Source organism: Habropoda laboriosa, unplaced genomic scaffold (genome assembly GCF_001263275.1).
Source record: "Habropoda laboriosa isolate 0110345459 unplaced genomic scaffold, ASM126327v1 scaffold175, whole genome shotgun sequence".
Lineage (NCBI taxonomy): Eukaryota > Metazoa > Arthropoda > Insecta > Hymenoptera > Apidae > Habropoda > Habropoda laboriosa.
This window is the reverse complement of record NW_017100347.1, coordinates 783480-796496: the sequence shown is the minus strand read 5'-3', so window position 1 is coordinate 796496 and position 13017 is coordinate 783480. Positions and strand designations below refer to the sequence as shown.

The 13017-nt window shown below is 30.9% G+C and overlaps 2 protein-coding genes across 2 annotated transcripts in view; both read right to left on the bottom strand.

The window, feature by feature from the left end:
- Nucleotides 1-4123: 4123 nt before the first annotated feature.
- LOC108574588 overlaps nt 4124-13017 on the bottom strand; it is a 36381-nt gene continuing 27487 nt past the window's right edge. The window contains exons 14-17 of the mRNA XM_017937208.1: nt 9277-9282; nt 6572-7006; nt 5528-6001; nt 4124-4398 (exon numbers count right to left, since the gene is read on the bottom strand). Of these exons, the coding sequence (XP_017792697.1) occupies nt 4327-4398; nt 5528-6001; nt 6572-7006; nt 9277-9282 (987 nt within the window). The 3' untranslated portion in view covers nt 4124-4326. The remainder of the gene's footprint in view (nt 4399-5527; nt 6002-6571; nt 7007-9276; nt 9283-13017) is intronic.
- Nucleotides 10250-10715, bottom strand: LOC108574589. Its single transcript, XM_017937209.1, is given in 2 exon segments — nt 10250-10342; nt 10344-10715. Coding segments are annotated over 2 exon segments (459 nt in total). The 5' UTR covers nt 10710-10715.

The following is a 13017-nucleotide window of genomic DNA, read 5'->3' as shown; positions in this document are numbered from 1 at the left end:
ACTGATCTTGAAGAACTCTTTTGTCTTTTTCTTCCTTTACCATATGATTGTTATAAATTCACAATTTTTTTTTAGTATAAAATAAAGATATTTCATACAAAAAAAAAAAGAAAAAAAAACTGCAGATGAAGTTTAATATCTATTTTTAACAGGAATTTTTATGTTTGGAACAAAAAAATTGCAATTGCTTTATAACAAATTTAGATTTTGTAAATAAAAGAAATAGATCATGTATTTACGTTTATTACAATGTACACATTGGTGTATATTTGCTTATAATTACAGTTTTGCTTGAATAAATTGAGTATACTTTTTGAAAAAGATGATTACAATAACTTTTTAAAAATTTCTTTCAATTTTAATTGTAAGATGTTACATAAACCAAAAGAAATTAATTTTTTATAACAGTATATTTTGTTTTGATAGGGTTATATTTCTTTGTAGATGTATTTAAATTTAAATAAATGTAAACAAATGGACACAAAATTTTTGTATTGCGTTATAATAAGTATTTCCATTCAGTTTACTAAATTTGTATGCATGGAGAAGCATAAATTCTTTGGTTGTAGCAATGTTGTTATAAATATTCTTAAAAGTGTGCTATATATTTGTGTGCATTGGACAATGCGTTTGATGCATATTTTAGTATTTTCTCAACTAAACTATTCAATATATGTAAGTCAAACGAATTTTCCACTCAGATACGTTACACAAGCATACGCATAAATATTTATATTTCACAGGAAAGAACACAAAACAAGTTCAATTCCAGGGCATTATAAATGGCACTAATCAAATTCAAATGAAATAAAATTAGTATAAAGTACGTTTTTGTATATATCACCCGGTATTACAATAAATTGGTTTAAATAAGATTTGTAAACATGATTCATATAATATAATGATTTAAGCGGCGAAATTACTATCTATTTAAACTTCTTTCTCTCATACTCATTTTTTTTGTTCTTTCTTTTTCCCTCCTTTTCCAGCTTTACATTTTAAACATGTGCCTATCGTTAACGATACTTTAACAATAAACAAAGGTTGAGTAAATAATTGTAACTGTTCTTTAACATAAGCACTTCAAGGTTCTTCTATTTTGGAAAAATATTTGAGTTTCATACAATTTTCTGCCAACTTATACAAGGATCGTGTACCTTATTTATTACTTTTTCAATACTTTTTCAATTGATTTTTATGAAGTTGTTAGTGTTTACCAAGATTATATTGTTTTAAATACCACAGTGTGCTTTTAAAATTGCATTATTGTTAAGGTGAATGTTTTAATTGAAATGTTCCAATGGTCACAAAATTAGAAATAAAATTTCTGATTCTTTTTAAAACTCTATTCTTTTTTCACACCTATATATTCATTTATTAATATGGAAAAATGCTGCATTTTACGTATCTTTCTTACATTACAGGAGTTTTTCTTCTGTCACATTTTAAATAATACAAAATCGTATTATTTAGGATACATATGTTAAAAAAAGCAATTAAGTTGCAGTCAACCTTGAAGTACTTATATACATACAATTTTTTGTAACGAAAACAATTCATAGTACTTAATACGATTCGAAATCGACAGTAAAAATAAAACAAAACAGAAAACAAAATCTTTTGACATAACAGAGAAAGAAAAATATGTTTTTTGTGAGGTAACAAAATTGCAAAAAAAAAAAAAAACGAAAAAGAAAAAAAACAAAAGCGAGGAGTCGTTCCTATCGACAAATTCTTAATTCTTAATTACATAAAGAACAAAAGTAGTAAAGTCTTGTCTTAGATTTTACTGTTCAATTATATTCAATCATTAACTTCTACAAAATACTGCCTTGTCATTTCGAGACATATGATCTGACTCGATATTTTATGCAAGTTGAAATCTGAAAGACACAAAGAAAATAATTATTGTATATATTACCATACACAGTTAGGGAAATCAGGTGATTCGACGTATTATTTATACATAATGTTGTCCTTTCATGTACTTTGGCATTGAAATTTTATCAAACTTTCATTAGAAATCTTAAGATTTTCGTATCACGTATCACTCGATAGTTGAAGCGAAAAGTGAAAAACCTTCAGCAAAAAATAGATAAAACTTAGAGTTAATATGATGCGCGGTATTTACATAGAAGAGAACTCCTCTCCGTTAGTATTATTTTGTTACCATTTGTAAATTTTTATAATTTTTTCAGTCGCAATATTACATAAAGTCGAGATTAATACTTCGGATTATTTTTAATTTGATTCACAATCTATATAGGTAAAGAGTATTTTCTAAATAGTTCAATAAGAGCATATTCATTCATGTGATAATTGTAAATGCTTGTATAATTATTTAATGAGATTGCTCTCGGTTAGTTACATTAATGGTGAAAAAATGATGTAGTAATATTGCACCACAAAAGTCGCTTTCAACTGACGATCCTAACACATTATCGTCCATTAGTAATAAAAATAAGTGTTCATTTTTACGCAATATATTACATATACAAGATGTTACTTTGTAGATCATAGTGTTCCAGATATTCATGGAGAAATTGGTATTTTGATGAAAGTAACTGGTAATTTTGTCTGAAAGATGAAATTCAAATAATTGAATTACCCAAGCAATTGTTACCAACAAATGATAAGTCTGTTTTATGGAATCAACATAAACAAAGATAACGATTTTTTATTTTCAAAAGGTTTGTTTTTAGATTTTCTTGTTTGAAATGATGATTCATTTTATAGTGATCATTAAACTGTAAGTAAAAGTTAAAATTTACAATACATCATTTAGAGGAAATAAGCACCCTTTTAAATAGTAGTTACCGTTCATAATAATAAGCACAAAATTTTTTCTCAAAGATTAAACGAAAATACTAAATGGGTTTATCGATAGTGCATTTTGATGTTTATATAATGACTCTGAATGTTAAATTTCTTTATACGTATCGTTGATAATTTATATATATATAATTCGATCTGATTAAAGTTGCTGTTAATAACAGCAAAAAGGATTTCTTCCTTCAAAGAAGTTGTTGGTTGTAAAAGGAAGTCACCATAAAAAACAAATTGTCGATGCAATGAAATACTACGGAGTACTCTTCCGTATAACTACCGTGATAATTATCACGAGACGACGACGCACTCAAAATATTACGCAATTAGATAGATCTTAATTTTAGTAAAAATTTAAAAACTAGTAAATTGCAATCCGTGGATAAAAAACCATGAAATAAACAATATAATTTCCATAAAGCCAACAAAATATATGAAGGCCCTTGTAGAAATATACTCCGTCGTCAACTATGCAATGTACAGAGAGTTCCAGCCCTGCTCTAAACGTTGGTAAAGAGCTTTGTGCTATGTATAATCGTGTGCACTGGATATTTCATTTTCCTTCTTATCGCGTACAGAATGCGATTCTCAATGCTGAGTTCCTGAACTATAAAACTTTCTTACTTATTGTATTTAAATAAGTGAAATTTCATTGAATATTAATTCTTCATCTTTTCTTCTATATATCATATGGCAAAGAGAACACCTCTGTCAACCTATTTATCATTTTATTTTACTAAGGAATGCTCATTTGTATTAAAAATACATCAAAGGTATACCGTTAAATGAAATAAAAAGAACCTTTTGTAAGACTAAACGTACATAATGCTTGGAAAAATACATAAGTATACAATGCAGACAGTACAACTATCCCATTTTATTTCAAAAGTAGCTTAACATTAGATTGTAGGTATCTGGTGACAAATGTATTTCATAGTTTTCAATGAAAGATACAATAATGCTCCTTTGATATATATATGTATATATATTGGAGATAGTATCCTATAAAAAAAAAATGAGATATTTCATTGGCTCAGAGAAAAGAGAAAAATAAATAAATATACCAAATAAGAAGGAAGAGTCAATGAAAGTTCATCATTACTTTTTTCTTGGCTTGTAACGACTGATGTTAAATGTCACAACAAAGAGAATATCAACAGTTGTATATTACTTCTTGAATTATTCAAATAGTCAATTGGAATGCAGGCATAGAGAATCTCATTCATGAATGAAACGTTTATGTATATATTATGTATATATAATTTTTGCTTTACGCAAATATTCAATGTATTAATATTTGTTGCAACGCGTTTATGTAAGTTGTGTTGCTTTGCTAAGCAGGAGCTGGTGAGAATATACGAATAGAATTCCACGAGAATCGAAACACAAAGCAATTTGCGTAGAATAATTCTGTACAGAGAGTAAAGTAGTGAATAATATGGTAGTGGATGGCGGATGTATTGTCTGTTCACTACGCATATCAGCCAGGTAACCAAACGCTTATATGTACACTGGAGACTCCTGGCCAGTTAATAGTCTAAACATCGACGTGGGCATCGTCTTCATTAATATCTGAAACAAAATATAATTCGTAAAACGTATCTATACCGTCACGCTATAATAACAATTGTTTTGCTATTTTAGATAGAACTGATTGAGAATTCATCGAGAATTTCGTCAATTTTTCATTTTTTTACCGTTCTCGACCAAATCGGAAGTATAAACCGACGTCTATTATTTTCGAAGCGTTAACAATTGGAAAAATCGATTTTCAGCTGTTTCGCGCGGTAAAGATAAATACGTAACGCGTACGATAGAAAAGAAATTTAACAATATAAAAAATAACCACACGTTAAAAATAAAACAAGTCAATTCCAGTGGGAACTTTTTCAGATTGTTCGATTGCAAAGTCGAATTTCAAAAAAGGTTAAAAATGCCGATTTTCATTGAAGTCATCAAGTGACAAAATTTATATCTTTACAGTTTTACCAGTCTGCTATGATTATTAATTTATAATTTTTTCAGATTTTTCGGAAAGGAGTATCATAGTTAAAAAAAAATTAGAAACTAATAATTTTCACTTTTTCGTGCACAGAAAAGTAGACTATTTATATTTTGTTCGTTAAATGAATATTGTATGTAATTCCAAACACTTGTTGCACACTAAAATTAAAGAATTTCAGAATTGCCTCACAATTGACGCTACGATACAAAAGATTAAGATGCACGTGTAATATATTAGGTCAGAGTCGCTTAACTTCTTTCTCACGAGCAAATTTCCCTTCCCGAGGTTCCCCCAGTATGCGTCTGAGATGGTCTCGCTCAAGTTGCGGCGCGGCAGGAGGACGCGAGGAGTCCCTCCCACCACATTCCAACGACTGCCGTTAGTTTATGTTACACGGGAGGGGAAATTTGCTCGTGAGCAAGAAGTTAAGCGCTCTGTATTAGGTCATCCCATAAGTTCGGTCGAATTTTATAATTTAGATGAATATTTCCAACGAACCTTTAAATTTCAGAAAAGAAACATAAGCACCTCCTCGTTTCACAACTTTTTCTATTTAGGTCTTTTTTATATTGGTTTATTTTGGTTATATCATCGCTAAAGAATTTCCTTGGATTTTCATTAAAATGTATGCATTTCGCTTTCGGCACGAACTCACGGGATAACCTAATATTTCAAATGAAAACGAATTGCGCGTACCTCGCCAACAGATGTGGCAAGAAGATTGACGATCTTCTCATGCGGCACGGCGACAACACTTTGATTGTTGATCTCGATAATCCTATGACCCACCCGAACACCTCCTCTTTCGGCGATCCCGCCTCTCAATAGACTACATATTACTCCGTTCTGTACACTAAATCCTAACTGATACTTGGTGTCGGGTCTTTTAATTTTGACCTCGACCACTGGCGCGCACGGAACGACAGTCAGTTTGACGACTGTCTGATTTTTCGAATTCTTGATGTAAGTCTGGCAAGTAGAGAGCGGTAAGCCAACTAACGATACGCCATTAATGGCTATTATCTGATCACCAATATTTAATTGTCCACAACGAGCAGCCGCACCAGCTGGTGCTAAATTTGCGATTACAACTGTCGGTAGCATCGAACCCCATCCAGATTCAACAATCACTACGCCTAAAATTTCACCTTTCGCCTTTGGTACCACTACCTGTAAATATTCAAGAAAAATCTTTTTAACATTTATCAGTAAATCTGTAACGGTTACTTTTTTTATCTATTATTCAGTATTTCATAATTTTAACTTCGACTAATTTTGATTGGTGTCCTTCAGTGTGAATTTATAATTCTAATATCGATTAATTTCGATTAGTGTTCGGTACGATTTCATAATTTTAATTTCGACTAATTTTGATTATTGTTCAATATGATTTCATAATTCTAATTTTCATTGATTTTGATTGATCTTTTTCATTTAATTTTCATTCCGAGTCAATTGGAGACAATTATTTTTTACTTATTATTCAGTATGATTTTATAACACAAAATGGCATATTAGCATATTTTTAGTCTCATAGTCTATTAATCCTTTCGTGACTGAATTACTTTTTTTTTTTTTAATTTGTTACACATCTACCGATCATCGTGTCGATAATGGATACTAAATTGAGATGAATTTTTATTCGATTACTCAAGCGGGGCATACGTGCCTCACTGGTCACGAAAGGATTAAACAAAAGTTGATTCTGATGATATACAGCATAGAATTTTCATGGATTACCTCTTTCTGCATTTCCTTTTTAGCAAACATCTGCAGTTCATCCCCAAATATTTCTTGAGAATTGAGTACTTCTTGGTAATCCATCTCTTTTACGAAACTATGATCTTCTATGCCATTTGCCTTGAGGAATTCCATGTAAGCTACTTGAAATGCTTGCCCAATGCTTTGTGCAATGAATCGAGCTTCTTCACTTTCAAATACGTGACAAATCATCTTCGGAGTTCGGTTGATTTTTGGTGCCTCTTCCATTTCGTGCGGTACAAATCGTCTTCGTGCCATTAGCACCACTACATCACCAATATCCGCTATATAAGATATTGTTCTTAACGCGTGATCCATCATGATCTCTTTCAGGTCCGTGTTCAAAACCATGATTTTTTCTGTTGAGATGAATAGGTCAACTTCTGTACTCGGTTGCGTTTCACCATCCGGTGCCTGTATGTACACATTATTATTTCTTCATACTTGGATTACACACACAACGGAACAATTGAAATTCGATTTTCAGCATTACAATAAATTGTACAGGAGTGAACTGCAATTTGGAAATTTTGAGAATTTAATTTGGAAATAGTAGCGGAAAGAACTTGTAAATTTGAAAATTTTGAGAATTTAAAAATTTGGAAATAATAGCAAAAGGAACTTGTGAATTTGTAAATTTTTAGAATTTGGAAATAATAGCAAACAGAACTTGTGAATTTGGAAATTTTGAGAATTTGTAAAATTGCAAATTTGGAAATAATAGGAAACGGAACTTGTGAATCCGCAAATTTTGAGAATTTGGAAATTTGCAAATTTGGAAATAATAGCAAAAAGAACAAGTTTTTAATGAAACGATCAAATTGGAACGAACTCTAGAAAATTGATCCGATTGATAGAATATAAAAATGAATTGAAAAATTCTAGTACTTTACACTTCTAATTTACTGAATTCTTTTTAATGCTAATTCCTATATTTTATATTGTACTACCGACAGAAGCATTAAAAATAGGAAGAATTGTGACATTTTTTTTCAGAAACATAAATTAAGGATTACTATATTAATACGTCATTTTTAATCCAATTAAACTGTTCTCAATCTTAAAAATAGCCAACGATTTTGCATTTTTTTTTTTTTGCATTAAAAAGCAGCAAGTTTAAGTTACATTTTTATTTCTACAAATTTGTAAATGTTATTTGTATTTCTAATCACATTTTTTGTTGTAAGACTAAGGAAAGAATTTATTTAGGAAATAGTGAAAGAATTTAAAATAAGAACAGCAACCTTTCAATGAATAGCGATTCTGCTAATATTTACTATAATGCAATAATTTATAAAAAATTTGTCACGAATAATAATGTAGGTATATTTGAATCAATTAAAATATCAAATTACGAAAATATTTTTCACTAACAGTACAAAGTAGTATAATAATTAAAAAATGTAAATTATGTCCGCTTTACGTTTTGCACAGTGAAATCTTTCTTTCATAAAGCTTGAGAAAAACCTTGAAAAGGAAATTGCAATGTACCAGATCTACAGCAATGTTTGTTCAGCACATGATTCTATGAATTTAATAATATAATTTGTTAAAACGTTAGCGTTTTGTTATTTATCGATAATGCATGAAACACAATCACCTGAAATCAATACTTAATGTCTAATAGATTGTTAGATATCTAATAGACGTCTACACCACAGAAAACACTATTAATACACATAGTGTTTTTTATAGTATAGAAATCATTTCACTGTTATTAAGTAATTTCTATAATTATCTGACTTTCAATTTGTAACATTATTTGTACAAGAGCAAGGCACGAAGTATTGCTGTGATAAATGAAAAATTTCTTGCACAACATTTGTTGCCACTTTTTACCAAAAATATATTTATGTAAATGATTTATCTTAAGTACCGATGGTTTGCCTATATGAGCTAACTTTTATCAAGATATATCGTTTATAATTAAAATATTACAATTTGAGTCAATGTATTATAGCATATACCATACTGTAAAATATTGAAACAGTAGAGCCACGTATGGCTATATAATTTGTGTAAGAAGAGAACAGGAAACTTGAAGTCAGTATTTGAAACTGCAGGAAGCCCCTGTATAACACAGTACGTATATACAAATATATCGAAAAATTTGCGAGATTTCTTATATAGTGTGGTAAAACAGAATACGATAAATTAGTTTTAAATTTTAATTAGAAAATATCGTCTGAACTTTTGTTCAACCCTCGGAGAAAGGATGGCGCGATAGGCGCCACGCACCGCGGACGCCGGGTCAAATGTGACCCAATACTGAAATCTTTTTCGTATGCAAGCGAATCTCCACATTTTTTTCTTTAATTTTACTAGGCATTGTTTAAAATTATAGCACTATGTTATGATTACTAACGAAAGGAGAGGAGAGTCGTGATTCTATTTCGAATGTTGGTTGAAACAAGAGACGTCTAAACGTTCTGTGTAAAATTGAAACGAAGTATTTTAAATAAAAATTGTTTCAGTTTAAGAAGCCACACTTTAAGATCTGCAAAAAATATTTTCATCAAGGTTATTTTTCATGCAACGTTAAACGTATCCCTCGTGTTATACGAGAGTTTACTGTACTTAGTTTTTCCTCTCTTGGGCTCTTATTGTACACGTTCAAATCTGACTGTTCTGTTAATCTTACTAAATACTGAACGATCGAAGTAGAAATGTGAATATATACGTACCAAAGCCTATCGTGAAGAAGCAGCATGTTGAATAAAATAAAGAAAGCAATTAATTAATTTGATCGAGATGAATGTCATACAGTACAAAACAATAAGAAAAGATGCTATAAATTTATTATAGATTATGCTTAAGTTTATTGCAACAAAAGGATGCACAATGTTGAAAAATGCTTGTTAGTTAAAAAAAAAAGTTAATGTCCACATATATCTTTTTTTTTCTTTTTTTTTTTCTGCATTAGGAAATTTGGAATGTGAAACTTTTGTAAACCTGAGAGTTTATTGTGAAAACATAATCAAATGTATCGCGCATTATTGTGAACAATATTATATATTAAAAATACGCCTTATTTAAGTAATTATATCTAGCCACACCCATTTTCACCGACAACGAGTAAGTCTAGATAATTTTTCCATTAAAAAATACTACTCAACTGAACTGAAATATTGTTTCCTTTTTTTCCGTGTTGCTTTATCGAACTGCACTTTGACTTGATACAATTCCAAATTACAATAATTAATAATGAATTTACAAACGTTTTATCTCTTCACTCCTCTTTTGACTTATTGTCTTTTTCATGTAGATACATTTTTCTCTTTATATCTGTGCTTACGAATACTAACAAAATTTCCTAATAATTATAAGCATATAAACGTGGATTAGTAATTAGAGAAAATAGCATTTCAATCATCAGTGTTAATTGTATGTAAACCTGGCAGATATATACAGCTAATATTCTTCAATATAAAATCTCCCATTAAGAAAATCATATTCTACTTTATTCTCGATTTCCTTTCTTTTTTTCCTTCGAAATTGTTTATTGCAAGAGATTTCGTACAACATACCGCAAACTATCAAAAATCGTTCATTATTTAAGGCGTAAAAATTCTTTCTCTGCAATGAAGACATATTTAAAGATAAAATGCCCCAGACGAATGGCTAAATTCAAGAAATAACGTAATCTGTGAAACTCGATTACTCGTTGTTGCTGAAAGAAAGTGAAGGAGTGATGCAGAGAGAAATGAGGCATAAAAGAAAAAGTAACTTCTTTAGATAGATATTTAAGATAGTCGAACATAACGATTACAGAATAGAATATAATGATACATCTAAGGGTTGGAGGGCGGACCTTGATCTTAGTCACAGCCTCCCGCACTATGTTGTTGTTAAGGCGCTTACGTCTCCCTTCCTCTTCAACTTCAACAGATCCGAGAAAGTGGAGCCTGAAAACGGTGGTGGGCTCCATAGAGCCACTGATCGGGGTCAGTTTTGGTTGGAGCCCCACAGACTGCGACTCGGACTGACCCCCACCAGATGCACTCCCTATAAGTTCTTCGCTCGAGTCGCATTCGTCTTCTTCGAGGCTTCCTTGCGAGGCAACGCTGCACCGACCAAACCCATGCTGCCCCCCATAGTTTAACAGCGTAGCCTGCATACCCGTAGCCACTGGCCCCTCCTTTCGTAACGATAAACAGACAAATGCTCTTGCTAGTCACATTACCCACGCACCACCGATACCACGAGCAAGCGCGACCAATTTTGTTCGTTTATTTTTCTCTTTTTAATATTCTTTTTTTTTTTTCTCTATAGCGTTCTTATCTATCGAATTTCTCACTTCAGTTTCTTCTCTATCGTTATGTTACGACATTATAAGGTTACCCTATCTATCGTGCAGTGCTAACTCAATTTCGAATAAAGGAAATTTACAGTTTTATATCACCAAGTTTGATCTCATTTGCCTCACATTTTACGCCGGAAATAATTGGATAGTTGAGAGCATGTTGCATATCCTCTTTTCCTTTTTCACTGAATGAGCACATTAGTGCACAATATTATGTTCGCGTTATTTTCACGTTTTGTTAATGTATATTAGAGATAGCGTGAAGCTATTGTTGAATCCTAACCTTTAGATATCGTCGTAATGGAAATCACCAGTTTTATTAGAAATTCGTGAGAAGCGTTCGAAGTACAGGCTAAAAGATTGTATTGAATCACCCAAAATCGTAATAGAAGCTGGTTTCTGTATCATGCTTCGAGAAAAATATCATCACATACACAAGAATATCTTACACTCGTTCAAGTTTAGGATAGCGTGTAGATTTGTACGGACCAATAGATTTTTAAGGGACATTGAACATTTAACATTATGGTATCGAGTCTTACGAAATTTCTAAACATAAAATCATACATAGCTACAAATCATAAAAGATATTGATGCTTTAATCATTTTCAGTTTCTTATTACAGTAATCCCCGGATGAGTGTCGCATTTTTTCCCCCGGATGAGTGTTACAGAGTTATCCCCACCAAATTTCTAGAACTGCTTCGACGGACTGAGCGTCTGTGTTATCTCTGACTTGTGATTAACGATGAGATTATTTTAATCAAATTGCTGAGGTTTTTCCAATGAAAATGATACCAAACATGACCATATTTGAATGAATTTGAATTATACGGGTAGTCAGCTGTCGAGCCTTTCTATTTCATTCGCACTTCATGTTTCTCACTCTTGTTTTCAATGCACCGAAGCGAGCGAACCGAAGTGAGACAGCAGCCAACGATTCCCAGAACACCTATCTCCCCGGATGAGTTTCGGAACGCGGTCCCGAGCCCCCGACACTCATCCGAGGATTACTGTACGTTGTGATCATGTATTTCAAAATGTCTACAGAAAGAATGTCTAAATTATTTGTCGATTTTTTCATTTTACGGCATTTTGTAAGGTTAACAATTACTAACTAATCTTCAATTAGTAAATTAAATTGTAAACCAAGTTCATTTAGTTATTACTGTGCCATTCAAAAATAATGCTACAGTAATAAAACTAAAATGATTAATATGATATGTATTTAAATATTTTATAACATCTGGAGTTTGATGAAAATTAATTACAGAACGTTTCATTCGTGTATTATAAGTACAATGCCGTATAATGTAGGATCGTACAAACAGTCTCGAGAGAAAAATTGTAATTGAAATATAAAATCTTTTACTTTAGTCGACGTACCAGTTCATACCTTAACTTGAAACACACGTGTATTAACATAAATATATTACTTATTATTCGTTCAATAATGTGATTTATATTACACGAAACTTTTATAATACATGATCGTGCAAAAAGGGATATAGTGCTGCGTACAATCTACGAAGCAAAGAAGGGCAGACAACTATACACAAGAAAGTAGTCGTAAAGGAGCCGAATAAAAATACTATTTTTTTTCCACGAATACTTTCTATTCGGAGTAGTTTTATTATTTTGCTCGAAATAATGAAAATTTGTAATACAATGTTTAAATGAAATTAATCAAATGATATGTCTAATATTAATAGATTAACTTTTAAAAATATGCAGATACAACAAAAATAATTCATAATGGAAACGAATACTTTTCATAGTGTTTTCCGTCTGCTGAAGTATTAATCTTGTGAAATTTTGTTGTAAATTCAATATTGGCAATTGTATATGTAACAATTGAAAAGGTAAAGTTCTTTATACTTTGATATTTTATCCAGCTCCTATTCTGAGACAAATCAACACAGTGAAACATCAATGTCACATAAAAAAATGTGTTCCTTGATCAAACGGTGGTGGTAATAATACGAGGGTGACTAGTAAAACATTCAAACTTCTTTACGCAGTGAACCAATTTTAACGTAGACTGATACGCAAATTTATTTTTTACAATCAATTTATTAGTATTCGAATATTTTCTAATAAATAAATAATATGTAAAATAATTT